The sequence below is a fragment of the Musca autumnalis genome, unplaced genomic scaffold, assembly GCF_047663935.1.
Source record: "Musca autumnalis isolate F117 unplaced genomic scaffold, ASM4766393v1 scaffold_2, whole genome shotgun sequence".
Lineage (NCBI taxonomy): Eukaryota > Metazoa > Arthropoda > Insecta > Diptera > Muscidae > Musca > Musca autumnalis.
Genome location: NW_027411755.1, coordinates 247,837,294 through 247,860,439, shown reverse-complemented (window position 1 = coordinate 247,860,439; position 23,146 = coordinate 247,837,294). Strand labels below are relative to the sequence as shown.

The 23,146-nt window shown below is 35.4% G+C and overlaps 1 protein-coding gene and 7 non-coding genes across 10 annotated transcripts in view; 3 read left to right on the top strand and 5 right to left on the bottom strand.

Moving 5' to 3' along the window:
• Positions 1-23,146, bottom strand: part of spz3 (Spaetzle domain-containing protein 3) — a 121,056-nt gene that overhangs the window by 23,212 nt on the left and 74,698 nt on the right. For all 3 annotated transcript variants that reach the window (XM_073971333.1, XM_073971335.1, XM_073971334.1), the window contains one exon: positions 14,247-14,371. In XM_073971333.1, the coding sequence (XP_073827434.1) occupies positions 14,247-14,371 (125 nt within the window). The remainder of the gene's footprint in view (positions 1-14,246; positions 14,372-23,146) is intronic.
• TRNAK-UUU (transfer RNA lysine (anticodon UUU)) lies at positions 129-201 on the bottom strand. The gene has a single exon. It is a non-coding gene; the product is annotated as a tRNA-Lys (tRNA).
• TRNAK-UUU (transfer RNA lysine (anticodon UUU)) lies at positions 1,747-1,819 on the bottom strand. The gene has a single exon. It is a non-coding gene; the product is annotated as a tRNA-Lys (tRNA).
• Positions 2,347-2,417, top strand: TRNAG-GCC (transfer RNA glycine (anticodon GCC)). The gene has a single exon. It is a non-coding gene; the product is annotated as a tRNA-Gly (tRNA).
• TRNAK-UUU (transfer RNA lysine (anticodon UUU)) lies at positions 2,607-2,679 on the bottom strand. The gene has a single exon. It is a non-coding gene; the product is annotated as a tRNA-Lys (tRNA).
• Positions 4,214-4,284, top strand: TRNAG-GCC (transfer RNA glycine (anticodon GCC)). The gene has a single exon. It is a non-coding gene; the product is annotated as a tRNA-Gly (tRNA).
• Positions 4,435-4,507, bottom strand: TRNAK-UUU (transfer RNA lysine (anticodon UUU)). The gene has a single exon. It is a non-coding gene; the product is annotated as a tRNA-Lys (tRNA).
• On the top strand, positions 14,848-14,918 carry TRNAG-GCC (transfer RNA glycine (anticodon GCC)). The gene has a single exon. It is a non-coding gene; the product is annotated as a tRNA-Gly (tRNA).

Sequence of the window (23,146 nt, the reverse complement as noted above, 5' to 3'; positions counted from 1 at the left end):
CTTATTTCAACGAAATGACATATACCTTTAATCCAGGGATCTCTCTCAGTACACGCCCGGTGGCTATCCCTGCTGTAATCCGAATTTCCATTGGTTTGGATGCGTGGATAAACGCAAAAAGTGTTTTTCGCCCGAGCAGGGACTTGAACCCTGGACCCTTGGATTAAAAGTCCAATGCTCTACCGACTGAGCTACCCGGGCACATAGTAATATCCCTCCTCTATTTAATTCTGAAGCCGGTTCTGCAGAACCGATCCGGTAGAAATTGTGTCAATTTCTTTCTATTTGTATTGTCCTCTAGATTGAAAAGTTTGAAGATACAATAACACTGTGTAACATGTTTAAGGTAATCTTGTGCAAACAATTTTAGCCAAAGATTTTTTGAAAGAACATACACAAACGACAAAAAACCCTAGTAGGGTTTTGTTGTGTAAGACCTGCTAAGATTTTATGGCCCTATCTAAACATGGTTAAATATTGACCTTTTTAAGCAATTCTGGGATGTATCTCTAAAACCTATGTGAATCTTCATCTGACCTCTGAAGCAAATTTGTAGATAAGGGCAAGAATAAAATACATATTTGGAGAAATAATGAACTCGAAAAACCACATTTATTGCCTCAAATTTTATAAAATATCGAAAATTTCCATACATTTCGCACCATATCTCCAAAACCGTCAATTTTTCTTAATGTTTGTTGTGAAAATTTGATAAAATATTCGCTGGAGTTTAATACACAACTCCTCAGAACATACCATTGTTGTAAAATGTCATCATACATACGATTTAATAAATATGTCAATAATGTGGTGAAATCCGAAATGCGGAAATAAACTGTTGGTGTGAACTGTTTTTGAAATACGTGTTGTAAAAGATATGATGCAAAATACCGCTGAAACAACATGAAGTAAGCATTTTAGAGTTTCAGAATGTTCTGAAGAATTTCTGAGAACTTTATTTGGAAAATTTTTGCAAAGGTTACTTGGTTCAACTCCCAATAGATTACCTGATACTGATCAGAATTTCAGCAATTATGTAATTATATTTGATCGATTTTGATGCCATAGATGGAGTATTTCTTATGTGATCTGTTCAAAAGATAAGTTCTACTAGTTTAGGGCTACAATATTGCCAAAGACAGCAATGACAAATTTTTAATCGTTTCTGAGATAAAGGCCCGATACATGCAAAAAACTGTAGTTTTATCCCGGTTTAGATAAGGCCATAAAATCCGAAGTGGATCTAACAGGACAAACCCCTACTGAGGTTTTTGTAGTCTCAATATGTACATACTTTAAAAAAATGCATACTAGAAGTTGATTTCATTTTCAGTGCTACATAGTGTAAACAAGGGAAATGACACATTTGACAACCTAGAAATATATTGTTCTAGGAAATCGTTATTGATATAAAACTGGGCCTTATGTAGCTAAGCTTAATACAATGACATGTCGTGAAATGTAGTATCCCCTTCAAACTTCAAACATGGTAACAAGACGCCTTAGACCATGTCCGTGGGCATGGGAAAATAAGGACATGTACACAACAAATAAGGAAACTTATGTAGCCGGTGGAGGAATTTCCAATTTTTTAATGGCATACAACACATTTTATAGATTTTACTTGTGTGGTGCCCATTATTGATCTATGGGACTAATGGGTAACAACTATTTCCCAGTTGATGCTATTAAATTATCCCCATGTTGGTCAAATTTATGCAATGTCTTCATTATAAAAGGGCAATTCGCCCGAGCAGGGACTTGAACCCTGGACCCTTGGATTAAAAGTCCAATGCTCTACCGACTGAGCTACCCGGGCTCCATGGAGATGTGAAATTTTGAATTCAAATCATTTTTGTTTCATTAAAGAATTAAATTCGAACTTGAATTTTAAAACTTTAAGCCGAAGGTGTAGCTGTAATATTGGACTTCAAAACTCCATTAAATTTAAAGAAAATTTAAAAGTAAACTAAAATAAAACCATCTTAAATATCTGGAGATTATATAGCATTGGGGTGCCACCGTGGTGCAATGGTATGCACGCCCGCCTTGCACGCAGAAGGTCGGTGGTTCGATTCCCCGGCCAGGCAACACCAAACATTTTTCAACGGTGGCAAAATACCCCTCAGTAATGTTGGCGACATTTCCTGAGTATTTCAGCCTTGAAAAACTTCTCTACAAGTGGTGTCTTAGGACACGCCGTTCGGACTCGGCGATAAACAGTAGGTCCCATATCATTGAGCTAAAATATGAATCGGGGTGCACTCATTGATATGAGAGAAGTCTCCCTTGTCCTGTATGGGATGTTGTGGAACAATGTTTTTTTTTTGTTTTTTTGTTTATATAGCATCGGTGGTTCAGTGGTAGAATGCTCGCCTGCCACGCGGGCGGCCCGGGTTCGATTCCCGGCCGATGCAGTAATATGTTTTTAAAACAATTTTATAAAATGAAAGAAACCAAGATAATGATATTACTTACATGGAGAGATAAAGATAAGCATCTAAAGTCGAGCTTTCTACGGATTATAGTTCCGTTGTTACAAGTTGAGGGGAATATGTACATGTTTCGTTTTCGAACAGAATAAACATATCCCAAAAAACGTATTACGCCCGAGCAGGGACTTGAACCCTGGACCCTTGGATTAAAAGTCCAATGCTCTACCGACTGAGCTACCCGGGCTCCATAAAGGTAACGTGTTTCGAAAAGAGTTCCGAATACTCGCTTGAATTCCACTCGCGATTGAAACTTTTCTCGAATTCGAGCAAATTTAGGGGAGCAACTTGCTCCTTCTACCCACCAAACAAAAACTTACACCACACACATAAACTCTGGTTTCGAATAGGGGGCATATATTTTCATAAAATGTTTAAATTAAAACTTGATTTCAAAGAACTTAAGTCGAAAACCATAATTTTGAGGTTTGGAGCAAAACCTCAATTAAATTTTAATAATCGGTCATAGGAATTATGGACATCACCGATGAGAGTCAATATTCTGTAACGCAGAGATAAAAATATGATTGATCCAAAAATATTCGAAGAGAAAAATATGTATTGTAAAGATATTGTTAGATTCCGCATGTAGTATTGTAAGTCCAACAATCGTTTTTGTTAATTACAACAATTGTTTTTGTCATATCCAACAATAGTTGTTGTCCAATACCCAACAATAGTTTTTGTCTGCTGGACAATATTATTCTCTTTTCTTCGACAATTTTATTCTCTTCTCTCGGTATTCGAAAAACAATTTGGTGAGTTTTGTTTGTATGAGTTCTTCTTATCTTTGTTTTTTATTTTATCTTTGTTCTTTGATTTGTGTATGCACACCATGAGATTCTTGTTTTTTATTTGTTTCTTCTTTCTCATTCTTCTTTGTGTTTTGATAGTTGAGTTACACCACAATCTGAGAAGTGTTTTTGTTTGTAATATGTGCTTTCTGTTCAGATTTGTTGTGGTTTTATGGTATTACTTATGTTTAATGTTTCTTCATTCAATTTTTATTAGACCTGGCAACACCTGAGCATGTGCAGTTTTTGTCAATGTTTATAATATTATACGCGACATTTATACCAAAGTCATGTGGAAAGTGTATATGAGAATTATATACGATGAAATCAATAATTTCAGTAACAGGTTTTCTGGGCTGACAATAGATTTTGTAAAAATTCTAGGTTATGATAGTTCCTACCATAGATATTGTCAATGACTTTTACAATATTTTTATTTTGTATGTTTGGAGCAAACGATGGTATTTTTGGACTTGCAATTGCAATGCTTGAACAAAACAAATGAATTGTTGGAACAAAAATAGATATTGTTGTTCCAACACAAGCAAAAAATACTTTTTCTGCTCTACTAGAGTTGGAATCCTAAAATTTGGACTTAAGATTACTGTTGGAGTGTCGGTTCGATATATGGTTTTTACCCATTGAGAAATTGGAATACCTCAAACATTTACCGTCATATAGCAGCAACGTCAAAAAGTGCACATTATGTAAAAGTTTTTGAATAAATATTTTCTACCCTTTCCTTTTCCTACGACTTTCCAAGGTGTAAGTTTGGATTTTTTATTTATCATTATAAAAATGAATGAGGCTAATCCACAGGGGAATTTTTATTTTGCATTACGACCAAATTATGGATTGTTATAGCCTTATAAGGGATTATGTTTTACTTTAAATAATAGGTATGTAAGCTGTAAAGAATTGTATATAGCATCGGTGGTTCAGTGGTAGAATGCTCGCCTGCCACGCGGGCGGCCCGGGTTCGATTCCCGGCCGATGCAATAATAACTTTTTAACCAGCGTACATATTATTACACACTCATGATGTGTATGCCTGTCTTTAATGCATATCATGCATGTGTTAGCAAAGATAACCGGGTGATATCCGGTGCTTACGCTGATCAAATGTGATAATTTATAAAAATATTTACCGCCCGAGCAGGGACTTGAACCCTGGACCCTTGGATTAAAAGTCCAATGCTCTACCGACTGAGCTACCCGGGCCCTTAAATAGGTAAAGCAGTTAAATGTAGGGACAGACTCCTCCCTTAGGGATTTAATTAACTGGCTTAAAGTGGATAACATTACCATCGTTGAACGTGTTTGGTCTGAAAATAGAAGTATAGCAATTGTTTTTCCTTTGTTTTAGAATTATCCTCAGTCCTGCAGCCCTAAAAATGCAATTTTTGTACGCTCAGCATTTATGTTAACGAGGGTATATACACTTTCATACATCAAAATGTGTCTCATCGAAATAATGGTTTTAAACCCCAAGTATGTTTGGACGAAATTTGTTTCAGACAATTTGGAGTCGATTGACTTATCCGAAATTTTGCGTAGGAGGTACCGGATGGAGTGGACAAATATAGTCCATATTTGAACATGATCTATATCTGGTAGATATATTAGGATGTGCAAAGTATGGATTACATCGGTCACTCCCTTCAAGAGTTAACGTGCGCACAATTTTTCCGAACATTGTTTAACTTTTGTGAGGGAGGTACCTGAAGGAGTGGACCGATATGGCTTATTTTCGAATTTAAACTATGTTTGGACAAAATATTACGAAGGCCAAATGTTGGAACGAATCTGCAGATCCGTTCGAGAGCTATCTTGCACTCCAACCACTACACACGGTGTCATAGCGACTATTTGCAACTTTTAGGCTATTTTCTCAGAAAGTATGGACTTGCCCCTGATGAAACTTGTACCGTCGTATGGGGGGCAGTGAATACAAGTTGTTACAACAAAAATCAAAGCGATTCAAGAGCAGGTCCTAAACTGAACTTATCCAAAATTTTGTGTGGGAGGTACCCGAAGGAGTGGACCGATTGAGTCCATATTGGAACCTCGTCTAAGCCTGGTAGACATTTCACGAGTTGCAAATTATGGACCAAATCGGTTATATCCTTCAAGAGTTATCGTACGTACAAATTTTCCGAACATTTTCGAACTTTTGTGGGGGAGGTACCGGAAGAAGTGGACCGATATAACCCATCTTCGAACTTAAACTAAGTTTGGACAAAATATTACGAAAGCCAAAATTTGGACCGAATCGGTTGATCCGTTCGAGAGTTATCGTGCGCTCCAGCCAGCCAGACAGACGGACGGACATTGCTCAATCGACTCCAAATTGTCTGAAACAAATTTCGTCCAAACATACTTGGGGTCTAAAACCATTATTTCGATGAGGCACATTTTGCCCGTATGAAAGTGTGTATACTCTCGTTAGCATAAATGCTGAGGGTATACAAATCAATATATTTTATATACGGCATAATTTTTCCTTCTTTTTGGTTAGAGGCTGAGGGTATATCTTTGTCAGCACAGCTAACCAATACTTTCACAAGTTACTACTTCATAGATCGGAAACGCATGGATCGATCATCATATATTTTTGTGGGCTTATTAAGTATACAATAATCTTGTCTTTAAGCGAGGGAATTTTAAGAATAGTAAAACAATAGGGTGGACTGAGAAATTCAAAAATTCAATTTTTACCAAAAGAAAAAAAAGGTCATGGTTTTGATGTACTAAACTTAATAAGACTTAATAAGTCCACAAAAATATATGATGATCGGTAAGCTGTTTTCGAGCTATAGTGGAAACTGACTTTAGCAACAAAAAAACGCTAAATCAAATGCTCATATCTCCGAAATTTTCGTATGGTCCAAAATGTGTTGACGTAAATATTGCAATCTTCCGGTTAATGAACTTTAAATCATATTGCATAATTATTTTTTGTCACTTTTTTTTATTTATTAATATATGTACGTACAATTGCTAATTTGTTTTCATCGAAAAATTAAAGCTCACATTTCATTCCAAATACTCGCAAATCACAAAAAAAAAGTTGAAATCGACATCTTGTTGTCATGTCATAAACAAAAATTTAATTACCTATAGGTAATTAATTATAAGCGGTAAAGGGTGTAGAGGTGAAATTCTAAAATTTTGTTTTGGAATGAATTTTGGTATGTGGTGTTAAAATATGGATATGTTTTTGGAAATGTATACAATGAAAAGTACTAAATGGTACAGAATATGATATATTTGTTATTGTGTAAAGGGGTTAGCAGGAATTTTTGAAATTTAAGGAGGAGGTTTCGGAAATTCGTTCTAATTTATTTATATGTAAATTGCTATTATTGGGTTTGGAAGAACTGAAAGAGCTGGAAATGAGTTTCGAGGTTGGCATAAATGGTTGGTGGCTCGGTGTTGATGTGTAATGGTAAGGTACGGTTGATTTATTTTCTTTTTCTTTTTTTGAAAATCGAATTAAAGTGGTACGAACAGTACTTAATTAAAACTGGGATTATTACAGCAAAATTTGCACTGTTCATGGCGAACGCATATAAAATATTGTTTATTTATTTTTTATATCCTTTCCGCATACGAAGTAGCGGACACTTTACTAGTATAATATAAATTAAGTCTTATCCAAAATTACAGAGAAAGTTGCACTTACAATATTAAAATACTAGCAAATACCCGCTACTTCGTATGCGGAAAGGGAATAAAATATAAATAAAGATTATTTTATATGGAAAAAATATTTCAAAATGGAAATTTTATCTTAACCATTCACAACAATAGGGCACATTCAAAATTCAAGGTTCTACTTTTAACGGTTTCGAACCCGAATAGGCCCGCAAAATTTTCGGTATTTAAAATGGCCATAGAAATCCACGTTTTCTATATCTACATATCGACATTGGGAATGTTAGAAATATAACATACCTACACGCAGAGAAAAAACATTTTTCGCTTTTGTTGGAAGAAAAATATTTGTTTTGGTTCCAAAAATGTATTTGTTTTGTTCAAACATTGTAATCCAAATCCAAAAATACCATCTTTTGTTCCAAACATAGAAAACAAAAACAACTTTCGAATTTCCGCAATATTGTAAAAATCGTTAACAATACCGATTGTAGGAACTATCATAATCTAATTGTATCATAAACAAAAAGTATTGTCAACCCAGAAAACCAGCCCAGAAAATTTTGATTTGAGTGTATATACCCATATACACTTTTCACATAACTTGGATATAAATGTCGCGTATAATATGAACACAATACATGGTTTGCTGCATTGGCTGACAACAAAGACAAACAAAAAGCCACAAGTTCCCACCACAATATAAAGAATAATTAAACACCATAACAAACTCCGGTATAAAACCAAACCTCAAAGCACAATGAAGATACAAGAATAAAACAAAACAGAAATAAATAAAAACAAGAGTCTCATTGTTGGTATACATACACGCAAAAACAAAGATTAAAGGCTTCATTTCATACAAACAAAACTCACCATAATTGTTTTTTCAACACGGCATCGAATAGCGAGAGAAGAGAAAAAATTGTCGAAGAAAAGAGAGAACTATTGTCCAGTTGACAAAAACTATTTTTGGATTTAACAAAACCCAATTGTTGGAATCACAATACTACATTTGGAATTTAACAATATCTTTACAACACATATTTTGCTCTTCGAATATTGTTGGATCAATCATATTTTTTTCTCTGCGTGTATAGAGTCCCATTTTTATGTTTTAAATTTTGACCTTGAATTCTCAGATAAAAACTTAAGTTAAAAAATATCCACTTCAATCCACTCCACATTTATTAGGACGGATTTAGAACATTTTGAAGATTTTATGCATATATTGCATGCGAAGTAGCTGTATTTTCGGAATTTGCACAATAAAAGTTTTGAAAACGTGTTTCAAAAAAATTTGCTTAATGTGCATGCCTTGACATATACCTAAATAACTGTAATTTGTTATGCATTTTTAGGCCTCTTTCACGTATAAATAAAAATAAAAAACTACTACCTAAAAACTCTTTCCGTTCTCGCAAACTCAAATTGTACTAAATGTTGTACCATATACCATATGGAACATCTTTCTTACTCTTCATTAGTAACCCTCATTCCAAACTTCAGTATTCCAGCTCAAATTCAATATGTTCTAAATTTAGTACTTTTCGTAAACTTATGGTTTGAATGTACAAAAACAAATTTGTTACTCTTCATCAGAGACCCTCTTTCCAAGTGTCAGGATTCCAGCTCTATCCATTAACCCAAATCCAAATTGTACTAAATTTAGTACTATTTAGTAATTTTCGACTTTCCATCTTTGTTAATCTTCATCAGTGACCCTAATTCCAAATTTCAGGATTCCAGCTCTATCCGATCACCCAAATCCCAATTGTACTAAATTTAGTACCATTTAGTACTTTTCGACCTTTGGTCCATCCTTGTTACTCTTCAGGAGTGACCCTTATTACAAATTTCACGGTTGCAGCTATTCGTTCGCCCAAATCCAAATTGTACTAAATTTAGTACCATTTAGTACTTTTCGACCTTTGGCCCAACTTTGTTACTTTTAATCACTGAGCGCATTCCAAATTTCAGGATTCCACCTCTATCCGATCACCCAAATCCAAATTGTACTAAATTTAGTACCATTTAGTACTTTTCGATCTTTGGTCCATCCTTGTTACTCTTCAGGAGTGACTCTTATTACAAATTTCACGGTTGCAGCTATTCGTTCGCCCAAATCCAAATTGTACTAAATTAAGTACTTTTCGTTCACTTGTTGTTCGAAATCCTACGGTAATTCTTTGTTATTCTTCATCAATGACCCTCATTCATAATTTCAGAATTCCAGCTCCATCCGTTCGCCCAAATCCACTTTTTACTAAATTTAGTACCATTTAGTCCACATTCCCAAACCTCCATATTTTAATTCTACACTCCAACAGTAACCTGATCCCAAATTTCAGGGATTCTACTCTATCCTTTCACTCAAATCCAAATTGTTCTAAATTTAGTACCATTTCGTACTTTTCCTACCCATAAGTACGAACACCAAAACTTCATCTATCCTACAATCCAACAGTAATCTTAATTCCAAATTTCTGCATTCCACCTGCCCCGTTCACCCAAATCCAAATTTAGTACCATTTCGTACTTTTCGTACGCAATAAGTACGATTTTCCTAAACTACCTTAATCCTACAATTAAGAGTAATCTTAATTCCATTCCACGTGCCTCCGTTCACCCAAATCCAAATTGTACCAAATTTAGTACCATTTAGTACTTTTCGTACCCATAAGTACTAATATCTATAACTTCCTCAATCCTACAATCCAACAGTAATTTTAATTCCAAATTTCTGCATTCCACATGTCTCCGTTCGCCCAAATCCAAATTGTACCAAATTTAGTACCATTTCGTACTTTTCATGAATCGTATCCCAATAATCCAAATCCAAAAAAAGTAAGGTTTAAAAACAAATGGTTCGATACGGAATGTCTCAAGAACAGAAATAAGACGTTAAAAAGTTTGAATAAATTCAGAAAGTCGTGTAATGTGAGAGATAAAATTGCCTATATTGAGCAAAGGAAGATATATGCAAATCTCTGTAAAATTAAAAAATCGAACTATTATAATAGCATCGAAAATAGTCTTGATAGTATTAACGATAGTAGACAGTGGTGGAAAATGGCGAACGAAATCAGGCAAGTTGAGAACGGGACGAACTGTGGTGTGCCTACTGATGTCTTAAAAACCCATTTTGAACGGCTCCTTAATCCTTCATGTAGTACTCAACCTATTTATTATGCAATAAATCAGAGTATGGATGAAATCCTAGATAGAGAATTCACAATCACGGAGATTAAGAACCAATTAAAAAGCGTAAAGACAAACAAAGCGCCAGGTGAAGACCGAATCCCATACGAGTTCTTCGTAAATGCGTCAGACGACTTCTTAAGAACCATGTGCAATGTCTTCACGGAAATTTTGAATGGAAGCGACGACTTTGAATCCTTTCGCTCAGGCATAATATTCCCAATACACAAAAAAGGAAATATAAATGATGTGAGCAATTATCGTGGGATAACGTTTATGAATTGCATTGGGAAACTAATGATTGGAATGATCAATAATAGAGTATCGGAGTGGGTTAATAGACACAACAAACTAAATGAATACCAAGCGGGATTTAGAAAAGCATATTCCACAGTCGATAATATTTTTAACCTTGTAGCAACAATCAAGCTGAAATGGTACGAAAGCAAGAAAGTATACGCATATTTCGTAGACTTTAAGGCGGCCTTCGATCGAGTTCCCAGAGACCTTCTAATTTATAAGCTTCAAGAAATTGGACTTTCATCTAAGATAGTTAGCTTTGTTGAAAGTATTTATAAAGATACAAAATCGGCTGTTTGGTCAGGTACCGAGCTGTCAGAATATTTTGAGACACGTACGGGAGTGAAGCAAGGATGTTTGCTATCTCCAATTCTATTCGCTCTATATTTGAATGACTTGTACGATTATCTGGGTGGAGGTCTGTATGTTGATGAACATAATATCCGGCTGCTCATGTATGCAGACGATATAGTGCTGTTGGCGGATAACCCCAAAACTCTGCAAACCATGATTAATAATTTGGAATCATATTGTGCTAGATGGGGGATGGAAGTAAACAAGTTGAAATCTGAAATTATGGTTTTCAGAAAAGGAGGAAAACTTTCAGCTGATGAAAAATGGACCTTCAATGGTGAAGAAATTGGAATAGTGAATGAATATAAGTACCTGGGAATACTGTTAACTCCGAAGTTATCATTTACTAAACATTTACAAAAAAGGAAGAAGCTACAAAAATGTCAATTTTTGCTACATGGAAGAATTTCTTTTCAAACCCATCAGTGAAGTTAAAATCGAAATGGAAAATGTTTACAGCCGTTTGTCGTTCCATTCATAGTTATGGCGCCCAATTATGGGGAAATGAATATTTTACTGAGGTAGAAAAACTATATCGATATTTCATAAAGAAAATATTAAAGCTCCCAGAATCTACTCCAAACTATATTCTTGCGATAGAAACAGGTTATGAACCGGGATATATCTACACATATTCCCTGCATTTGTCGTATATATCAAAAATCGTATTTGATCTTGAAAGCCATCGTTTGCCGCACATATTAGCTTTAAAAGTGGCAAGCAAGCATCTGTATTGCTTCAAGGATGTTGTAGATCAGCTTACTGAAAATAACATTGACATCGGCAACATTATGACAAATAAGAGAAGGTGGATGGAAGCATCCCATAATTTAATAACAGCAATTAAAATAAAGGCCTTTAATGCGCATACACAAAAAGCTCAACAAAGCGACCAAAGACTGTATAAACATCTGGATTATTACAGAGGACCACTCTATTGCAACCATAACTTCAGTCAGCAGCAAATAACACTAATAATGAAAGCGAGAGGTGATTTACTTTGGCTAAATGGAAAAAGGTATAGAACGCCAGAGGACCAAAGGTGTTCACTGTGTAATCTTGAAGAACAAGAAACGTTAACTCATTTTATCGGTAGGTGTCCAATATTAAAAAATATGCGGGTCAAATATTTCAATACAACTGTATTATCGCGATACGAAGTCATTGACACTCTTAATGGTGGTGAAGTTTTTTGCTGGCTCAACTTATATAAATACTTAAAGGAAGCATTAAGATACCGAAAATTTTTAATTGAAGAATTTAATTACTAATAAACTTTGATCCTAAGTATTAATACTATAACCACTCAATTTTCCAGCTGACGGTTTTAATTACAAACCAAGCTGTATAATTCTTTATTATGTTTAGTAGTACGCAAAAATAAACAAATTGTAATCTTTATAACGATATTTGAAAATAAAGAAAATTGAATTGAATACTTTTCCTACCCATAAGTACGAATATCCAAAACTTCATCTATCCTACAATCCAACAGTAATCTTAATTCCAAATTCTGCATTCCACGTGTATCCGTTCACCCAAATCCAAATTGTACCAAATTTAGTACCATTTAGTACTTTTCGTTCCCATACGTACTAATATCTAAAACTTCATCTATCACACAATCCAACAGTAATCTTAATTCCAAATTTCAGTATTCCACCTGTCTCTGTTCACCCAAATCCAAATTGCACCCAGTTTAGTACCATTTAGTACTTTTCGTACTCATAGGTACTATTTTGCAAAACTACCTTAATCCTACAATCTAAGAGTAATCTTAATTTCAAATTTCAGGTTTCCAGCTATATCTGTTTACCCAAATCCATGTTGTACTAAATTTAGTACCATTTAGTACTTTTCGTACGCATAAGAACGAATTTCCAAAACCCTTTCCTATATCAACCACCGTTACCGTTTGCCTAATACAAAGGGTGCCATATTTAGTAATTTTTAGTACTTTTCGTACACTTCTAGGTCGAATTTCCAAAAACTCAGCCTTATCTCACCCCTAGACACCAACGGCAACCCACACTCAAAATTTCAAGTTTCTAGCTCCAGCCGTTTCGCCTGGGCGTTGATGAATCAGTCAGTCAGTGAATCACTCACCTCACTGCTCTTTTATATTTATAGATTAAAGCCAAGTTTACACTTACGCTCCAAAATTCACTGGATTTCACGAAATCCTGAAATACACCCCGGTGTTTATACTTATTTTGTTGTTGATTTCAAACATATCACAATTATCAAGGTAGATCCGTTCCCGTATTTTTTAAGAAATTTGTATCGGAAAGCAATTTTTGACAATTCGCTCTTTTTTCTAACATTACCGTTTAAAAGTACGGGAACACAATGGAACATATTATTGTAAAAAAGTAACTTAATATTTTTTCACATTGTTTACACAATTTGATAATAAAATTTTTTGTTGCAGCAATTGATCATCTACCTTGTTTATTGTGATACGTGAAAATTGTTGCAACTTTTGGTACTATTTTAGCCAAAGGCAGGGTTGTATATCATGAGTACTGTGATTTCGATGTTGATTTCGCTGAAATCACGAAATGAGATGATTTCATTTTTGTATGCGAAATCATGATAAATTTTGTTTGATTCCGCGCGAAATCACGAAACGCCTTCGAAATCACGAAACGACGCCGAATGTAAACCAAGCATAAGACGCGTTACATTCATTCTATGCCAATTAAACATACACTCGTAAAACAGTTAACCGAATTAGAAACTAATATCACAGCTATTTTACATCATTGCGATTCCATAACTTTCCATAACTCAATTGTCCACCAATGTTTTGCTGTTGTAAATACATGTGTTTTTATTTGAAACAAGCAATAGTAACTAATTTAAAATTAGTTAATTAAAATCTCCCCATTGGCAGTCTTTTACTCGTTACGCCTGGCAAGGTCTAACTGAACGGTCTTTTATTTCCATTTAATTGATTTAGAGCAAATATTTTTTTTTTCTTCTTTTTGAATAAGCCGAAAAATCACTTCAGCATAATGAAAAAAAGTACAAATTTTGCTAATCGTTTAATAAATAGTTAATTGACGAATTTTAACGCTTGTGTTTCATTAATTTCTTGTTCATCTGTGTGAAAACCTTGAATTATCATTAAGTGGGTCATTTTTATGAGTGTTAATTAATTTTTGATGTTGATTTTACTATCAATTATTGTTTTAGTTGGTAGTTTTTCGTTGAACTTCTTTTGAAGAATTTAATTTTTCAAAAATAATATTTAGAAGATGGCAAAAATTAAATTAACGTACGACGTCAAAACACTATTTGTCAAAATTTTCAACACTTCACAGGTTAAGGTCATGTTTGGCGTTATGTTTGGTGATTGCTTCAATTCGAAATGTGTCTCTAAAGTGTTAATCAAAGTTTATTGGGGGACGAGGGAGAGGGGGGAAGAAGAGGAAGTGTTACTTACATTGGATAACTGTTACCGGCTGTCGGACAGAATAGTTGATGATAACGTTTTATACACGGTACACCTTTTATCAAATCGCCACGCACATCCAGGCCCAATGCAACCGACAATGCAGTCCACCAAATCTATAAAACAAAAAATATTTGAAAAAAGTCAATTGACGTTAAAATCAATAAAAATCTATAAATTTGTTATTTCTGTTTTTACAGTAGAACTAACTACAACACAATTGTGCAGACACACAGATCATTAATGTTATGGTAATTATTGTGTTTTTATGGCGGCTTCTTTAAATAATTAAATACTGATAACACTTGTCTACAAAAAGTTGGGTATATCTTTAATTTTTCTACTGGGAACGTTGAACAAAAACAAATTTTAGTGATGAAGTTTTTCATTGAAACAATTACGCTGGCTTAGATTTTAGGTTTTTTATAAATTGACCGGAAATGGTTGTGCAGATGCATATAATTAATGAGGTCTCGATTTTCAAATGCTTTTGAAATAAATATTTAATTATGTATTTCAAAATTATCTTAGGGGAATATTTAATATATTATGGAAATGAAGTAAGGAATCCGTTCAGACCGATTTATATATAGCATCGGTGGTTCAGTGGTAGAATGCTCGCCTGCCACGCGGGCGGCCCGGGTTCGATTCCCGGCCGATGCAAATATAGTTTTTCTTAACTTGGGATAAAAATATCAGTAAGTGGCCCTGAGGTAACAGTATAAGTATAACAACAATAGGGAATATGTTAGCCATATTTTCCCAAGTAACAACAAGTGAGAAAAGGCTATAGTCGGTACGGGGCCGACTATGTGATACCCTACACAACTACCTCTGTGCATTTTCTTTTCACTCAAAAACATTGCTTTTAGGGAGATACGAAAGTTTTCACCTATCTGGCTTTTATACCAAATGACAAAATAATTAATATTTAATTTAATATTTGACTACTATCGACATCAGCAACATCAACATGCTTCTTTTTCTGTGAGAAAATTTCGTGATGATCCGATCAAAATTCCGACCTGTAGTGTGATTTCAGAAAAAGTGGAAAAAAGGGATGTATTACCGACTATTGCGATATCTCCATTATTTGACCACCTACGCCAACATACTTTGCACAATTTTAAAGATGAGATTTTTTACTTTCTTAGTCAGGCTTTGCTTTTAGATGATCCGCAACCAAAGGTGTGATATCCGTCATTATACCCTCAGCCTTTAGGCTAAGGAGGGTATATACACTTTGATACGATGAAAATGTGCCTCATCGAAATAATGGTTTTAGACCCCAAGTATGTTTGCACGAAATGTGTTTCAGACAATTTGGAGTCGATCTAGCCATGTCCGTCCGTCTGTCTGTCTGTCTGTCCTGCTGGCTGGAGCGCACGATAACTCTCGACTGGATGAACCGATTCGGTTCAAATGTTGGCTTTCGTAATATTTTGCCCAAACTTAGTTTAAGTTCGAAGATGAGCTACATCGGTCCACTCCTTCCGGAACCTCCCCCACAAAAGTTCGAAAATGTTCGGAAAGTTTGTGCGCACGATAACTCTTGAAGGGAGTGACCGATTTGGTCCATACTTTGTATAGCGTAAACTTTCTACCAGAGTACTATGAGGTATCAATATGGTCTCAATAGGTCCACTCCTTCGGGTACCTCCCACACAAAATTTCGGAATAGTTCAGTTTAGGGTCATCTCTCGAATCGCTTTGATTTTTGTTTTAGCAACTTGTATTCACGGCCCTCTATACGACGGTACAAGGGGCAAGTCCATACTTCCTGAGAAAATAGCACGAAAGTTGCACAAAACGCCTATGACACCGTGTAAGGTGGTTGGAGCGCAAGATAACTCTCGATCGGATCTGCCGATTCGGTCCAAAATTTGGCCTTAGTAATATTTTGTCCAAACATAGTTTAAGTTTGAAGATAAGCCATATCGGTCCACTTCTTCAGGTACCCCCCCCACAAAAGTTCAAAAATATTCGGAAAATTTGTTCATACGGAAACTCTTGAAGGGAGTGGCCGAATTCGTCCAACTGTACACATCCTAATATATCTGCTAGATATAGATCAGGTTCAAATATGGACTATATTTGTCCACTCCATCCGGTACCTCCCACACAAAATTTCGGATAAGTTCACTTTAAGACCTACTATCGAATCACTTTGATTTTTGTTGAAGCAACTTGCATTCGCTGCCTCAATTACGATGGTAAACGTTTTTTCTGGGGCAAGTTCATACTTCTTGAGCAAACATCTCGAAGGGTGTAAAAACCCCCTATGGCACCATATGTAGTGGCTGGAGATCCACTTCCATAATGGTCAATGTAGATCCATTCCTTTTAGTATCTCCTCCGCAAAACTTTTGATCTCTAATCATAATGAACATTTTGTCGGTTCAAATGCCCAAAATTTTTTTAAAAAAAACCCTAAATAGATACGTTTTTTGGGAAAAATTGTTTCAATATATACAGGCTGAGGGTATAACTCTGTCGGCAAAGCCGACTGATACTTTTTTCCTTGTTATTATTAAAATCGCAAAAATGAAAAGTTGGGTTTTATTTGCGATTATTGTGATATCTTGGTTGTTTGATCACGTTACATCATTAGCAAGGTGATATTTTCTACTTTCATTGTAAGGTTTTGTTTTTGGTATACCCTATATAGAAGCTGAGATATTCGATTTGGAAAAAACGTTGTCTTTTTTCCAAATACGTTTTTTGCCCATTACGACCCCTAAATATTATCCGACCACCCCCAAAATCAATATGCTTCTTCTTCTGTGAGACCCCCATTAACCCTCAAAATTTCGTGACTATCCGATCAAAATTGCGACCTGTAGCGTGATTTCCAAAAAAATGGATAAATAGGATGTATTACCTATTGCGATATCTCCGTTATTTGGTCACATACGCTTACCCAGTTTGCATCATTGTAAAGATGGAATCTTCTACTTTCATATGCAGGATTTGTTTTTGAAAAGTCCCCAACCAAAGCTGTGATATTCGACATTATAATTAAAATCGCAAAACTGAAAATTTGGGTTTTATTTGCGACTATTGTGATATCTTCGTTGCTTGATCACCTACGAGAATCTTTACATCATTAGAAAGGTGATATTTTCTACTTTCATTGTCAGATTTTACTTTTGGTATACCCCATACAGAAGCTGAGATATTCGCTTTGGAAGAAAACCTTGTCTTTTTATCCACATAAGTTTTTTGCCCATTCCGACCCCTGAATATTATCCGACCATCACCAAGATCAATAGGATTCTTCCCTTCTGGGACCTTCATCAACACCCAAAATTTGGTGACGATCGGATTAAAATTGCGACCTGTAGCGTGATTACAAGGTTTAGATGGAAAGACGGACGGACACACATAGCCAGATCGACTCAGCTCGTCTTGACATTCATGTTGGTTTATATGCGTATGGGTCTACGACCATTATTTCGATGCGTTGCAAACTTTTTGGCTAAAACCAACTTATAATACCCTCCCCACATGGTGATAAAGGGTATAAAAACAAAACCGTCTAAAGTTGATGACCACCGCAAACATTTCAAGAACCGCAATCTGTGAATTTGCACCTGAAATATTCATACTCTTTATGTAATGGGTGTAGTTTAAGCTCTGGCAGATGAACTCACAAACTACAAGTCCGATTTTACTCTCATATAGGAAATACGATGGATATCAGTTCTACATATCCGTTGAATAAACGAGTTGCCACAATTCCGACAAACGCTAAATTCTTCAACATCAGTGTCATCCGCGCCCATGCTCTCACCAAAGACAAGATCTCCTCCCAACAGTTGCGAAATTCAGTCTTTACAATGAAACGGAATGAGGCTGATAGAATTCCCAGTGGCAAAAACGCAGGTTGTTGGTTCACATGGTGGGTATAACCTTCAAAGCCTCAATTGTAAACCACATCACTCGTGTAATTATTGGCAAAATTATATTCAACCTGATGAATTGAGAAATCTCCGAAGGTCTCCCAAACCTATATTACTTGTCTCAGCGTGATGTGCAGAACGAATCATCTAGATCGTCGTTGCATTTGAGCAGCCATTTCCTTGGTTTTCGTTCTTGCATCGTTAGAGAGACGATCTGCTCTGGCTAGTTCGTCTGTTTTTCGTTACCAACAAGTTCCTTATGACCTGGGATCTACGAGTATGCAAGAACTACTCTAGTCAGACGTCCTAACTTAGCAAGTTCATCTTGGCATTAATTAACAAGTTTGATGTGACATTGCTTGATTTTTAATGCTAGGACCGCCATTTGACTGACTTGACTCGACGAAAATTCCTATTGAGTTTGATGTGTGATGCTGTGAAAAAAGAACTCTGCAGTCCTCAGGTAGCTTTGTGGATGTAGATATTTTTGCTTCTTCACACAGAAAAAAATGGCCTCTCTAACATTTGTCCCAAATATATTTTGCAGCAAACATATATTTGTTTGCAAGCAGTCCCAAACATAACAACGCCTTTCATAAAGCAAAAAAACTGGGTTTTCTGAGAGATTTATTTTTTATTTATTAATTCTTTTATATTGTAATATTGTAACTTACCGTTTCTCCTAAAGATTTTCACTGTAGTTGCTATCGTCTTGTGAGCATAGCAGAATACTATGAATCATATGTACACACATACATGTTGAGTCAATCAGCGCTAGGTTTAGATATTAGATGTGCCTTTATATTAAAGAAATTACAAAATTGTAGTTGCGAAGTATTTGACTATACGACATTTGTTTTTCGACACCAAACGCACTGTAGTTGTTTGGTTTGTCGGTTTGTCAGTTACCTAACAACAATTGTTGCGACAGCGGTAGTTGTTGTGTGTGTGGTTTGTTAATAAGGCATTCCGCAGCTGCGAGAGCCCTGTTGTTACTCTCTTTGACCAAAATCCTCTCCACCCATAAAAAATATGTTCTAACATATGTACCCAAACATATTATATTGAGATATGTTACAATATATTGCAAACATATATTTGTTTGAACAGAAACAAATTATGTTTGGATCCAAACATATATTTGTTTGCAATCAGTCCCAAACAAATATTTGTTTGGATCCAAACATGTTTCTAACATATATTTTTCTGCGTGTACGTACCCGATTATCGGTAGCAAATAAAGTATGAACTGACACTACACGGAAGTTCGGCATCGATAAGCTGCAATCACAACAGATAACCACAGCATATTATACTCATAAAGCCCTACTCGTTTTGATAACATCAACACAGTGGCAAAGTACGGATACTTTTATAAAGACCCAAAATTCATCTTTGGATACCAGAGGCCTCCAGCAAGGAACCCATAGTACGACCAGAAGTGTCGTGCTCCTACCGATGCACAGTGGTCCCACTTGTATGAAAAGGAGCGCCAAAAATACATCTAATCAAGCTACCGCCTCGAAAGATTATAAGGTATTTCCGCAAACTAAATCAGCTTTGTATATGATGACATTAACTGCACGCAAAGAAATCTATTAAAATCTAATTGAAATATATCTATTTTATTCCAATCATTTATTTGTTTTGTTCAAGCATTGTAATTGCAAATCCAAAAATACCATATTTTGTTCCAAGCATAGAAAACAAAAACAACTTGAAAAATTCCGCAATATTATAGCTCATTTAGATTAGCCATAAATCCTCGACTAGATTTAATAAATCCAGTACAAATCTCATTGCATTTAGATATACATTTTGGAGGATTTAAATGGCAGTCAGCTGATTTTTGTTCATAGCACAATTACCAAGGTAGATGCATCAGCCCATCTGAACGAATGTGAAACGTCAAAAGAATTTTTTGTAAATTGAATTCGTTTCAAAAAACATACGTCCAATTACAAATGTATTGTTTAATACTGAAAATGTTAGCACATTATGCTACTAATGCTAACTAAAGAGCAAATAAAGAATCATTTTATCGCAGTTTGCCCATCTAAAATAAATAAACGAATTATTTTATCGTTTAGACATCGTAAATATTTGTCTTGGTTGATTAAAATCAACTTTGTACATCAAAACAAATTTAATTTTCCCCCCTTGTTTACAAATTTTTACATTTTAAATTATTTTTAGTGTAGCAATTCACCGATGCATCTACCTTGTTTCTTGTGCCAGCTTGTAACTTTTTGTATTTTCTAGCAACATGTTGCAAAAAACAAAGTTGTATACGAGGATTTATGCCAGATTTAAAACAAATCCACTCAATAGGAGGATTTATTATTGTATGGGAAATCTGGTAGATTTTGGCTGGATTTAGCAAATAAAACCTGATAATGCGCTAAATCCGGCTAATGGTGTCATATCTAAATGGCATATTATAAAAATCATTAACAAAACCGATGGTAGAACCTATCATAATCTATTGTCAGGCCAGAAAACATGTTCATGAAATTTTTATATAATTCTCATATACATTTTCCACATAACTTTGATACAAATGTCACGTATAATATCAAGGGCATTGATGAACAGAATACATGGCCAGGACAGACAACAAAGGCAAACATTGCGCTAATCCAAGCACCCTTCACAACATAGGGAACAATTAAAAACCATAACAAACACGAAAAAAAAAACTCAAAATACACGACCAGGCAAGAGAGGTTTCCGCCCAAAAATACTTCCGTCATTGTGCCGGTAATACGGTAATAATGTGAAAGCAATTTCGTTTCTGTATTTCACGTGAAAGAGCTTTCATATTTCACGAAAGAACTTTGGAAAGCTTTATTAGAGCTTTCATACTTTATACCCTGCAAACATTTGGAAGATTGCTGGACGATTTTTTGATCAGATTATTCTTCTGCGCTTCATTCCGGCGATCATTTAGCGATTCTTAAAAATTATTGTTTATAATAAAGCGCTACGACGAATCTTCTGCTATGCTTCTCGGCGATCTTTCCGAGTGAATGGAACCAGTAGACCACCCTTGACGGACTTTTATCAACCAGTTGATAAAATGATTGATAATAGATCGATTATTTTCAAAAAGAAAAACTGGCTGAAAAGTTATCTAGAGATGAACCACTTTGAACAGAAAAAAAATTTCGGCAATTGTCCATGTCTGCACTACTTTTCGACTAACTTTATATTGGTCGAAAAGTTATCTAGAGATCAACCACTCTGAAAACAGTAACATGTACCTTCTGCAAAGTATTTGTGTTTTTCGAAAAAATAAGGCACAAATGTATAAATAATTTACACTTGCTTTTTCGTATAAATGCAGCATCCAATTATAGAATACAGTGTTGATGGACTGAACATATTCGTACATATTACTCATATTATTCTGGAATTAAAAAGGAGGAACACAAAGGAAATATACAAATTTGCCTCTTCTTCTCTCTAACAAAAAAGAGAGAGAGACAAAGAGAGGGAGAAAGAGAATATGAAAAGTAAAAAAAAAACATTTCACATCATGTTTTAAACTGACTACAATTTGTCAAAAAAACAGTAAGTTTATTATCAGTCGAAAAGTTATCTGGCGTTGGACAATACTGACTACTTAGGCGCTCATAGCCTTGTAAAATTAGTCAGTTGGCATAAGGCAAAATAATCGATAAAAAGCCACTTATGTTTAAAAACAAGTAAAAAAGTATCAGTCGGCTTTGCCGACAGAGATATACCCTCAGCCTGTGCAAATTGAAACACTTTTTTCACAAAAAAACGTATGTATTTAGGGGGTTTCAAAATTTTGGTCGTATGAACCCACAAAAATGTTGATTAGGATTAAAATTCAAAAATTTTACGGAAAAGGTACTTAAAGGAATTGACCGACATAGACAATGGGGGTGCAATAGGGGGTTTTTACACCCTTCGGGCTATTTTTTCAGGAAGTATGGACTTGACCTGAGGAAACTTGTACCTTCGTATAGGGGACGGTGAATACAAGATATTACAACAAAAACCAAGGCGATTCGAGAGCAGGTCCTAAACTGAACTTTTCCGAAATTTTGTGTGGGAGGTACTCGAAGGAGTTTACCGATTGACTCCATATTGTAACCTCATCTAAGTCTGGTAGAAATTTCATAATGTGTAAAGTATGGACCAAATCGGTTACTTCCTTCACGAGTTATCGTACTCACAAATTTTCCGAAAATTTTCGAACTTTTGTGGGGGAGGTACCGGAAGGAGTGGACCGATATAATCCATCTTTGAACTTGAACTAAGTTTGGGCAAAATATTACGAAAGGCAAATTTTGGACCGAATCGGCAGATCCATTCGAGAGTTATCCTGCGCTCCAACCTCTACACACGGTGTTATAGGGTTTTTTTGTAACTTTCAGGCTATTTTCTCAGAAAGTATGGACTTGCCCCTAATGAAACTTACAGCGTCGTATAGAGGACAGCGAATACAACTTGCGTAAACAAAAATCAAATCGATTCGAGACCAGGTCCTAAACTGAACTTTTCTGAAATTTTGTGTGGGAGGTACCCGAAGTAGTGGACCGATTGAGTCCACATTGGAACCTCATCTAAGTTTGGTAGAAATTACAAGATGTGCAAAGAATGGACCAAATCGGTTATTCCCTACAAGAGTTATCGTGCGCACAAGTTTTGCGACAATAGTTGAACATTTGTGGGGGAGGTACCTGAAGGAGTGGGCCTATATGGCCCATCTTCGAACTTAAATCTAATCTGGACAAAATATTTCGATACCCAAAATATGAACCGAATCGATTGATCCGTTCGAGAGTTATCGTGCGCACCAGCCAGCCAGACAGACAGACGGACGGACATTGCTAGATCTACTCAAAATTGTCTGAAACGGATATCGTACAAATATACTTGGGGTCTAAAACCATTATTTCGATGAGGCACATTTTTGGTCGTATCAAAGTGTAAATACCCTCTTTAGCCTAAAGGCTG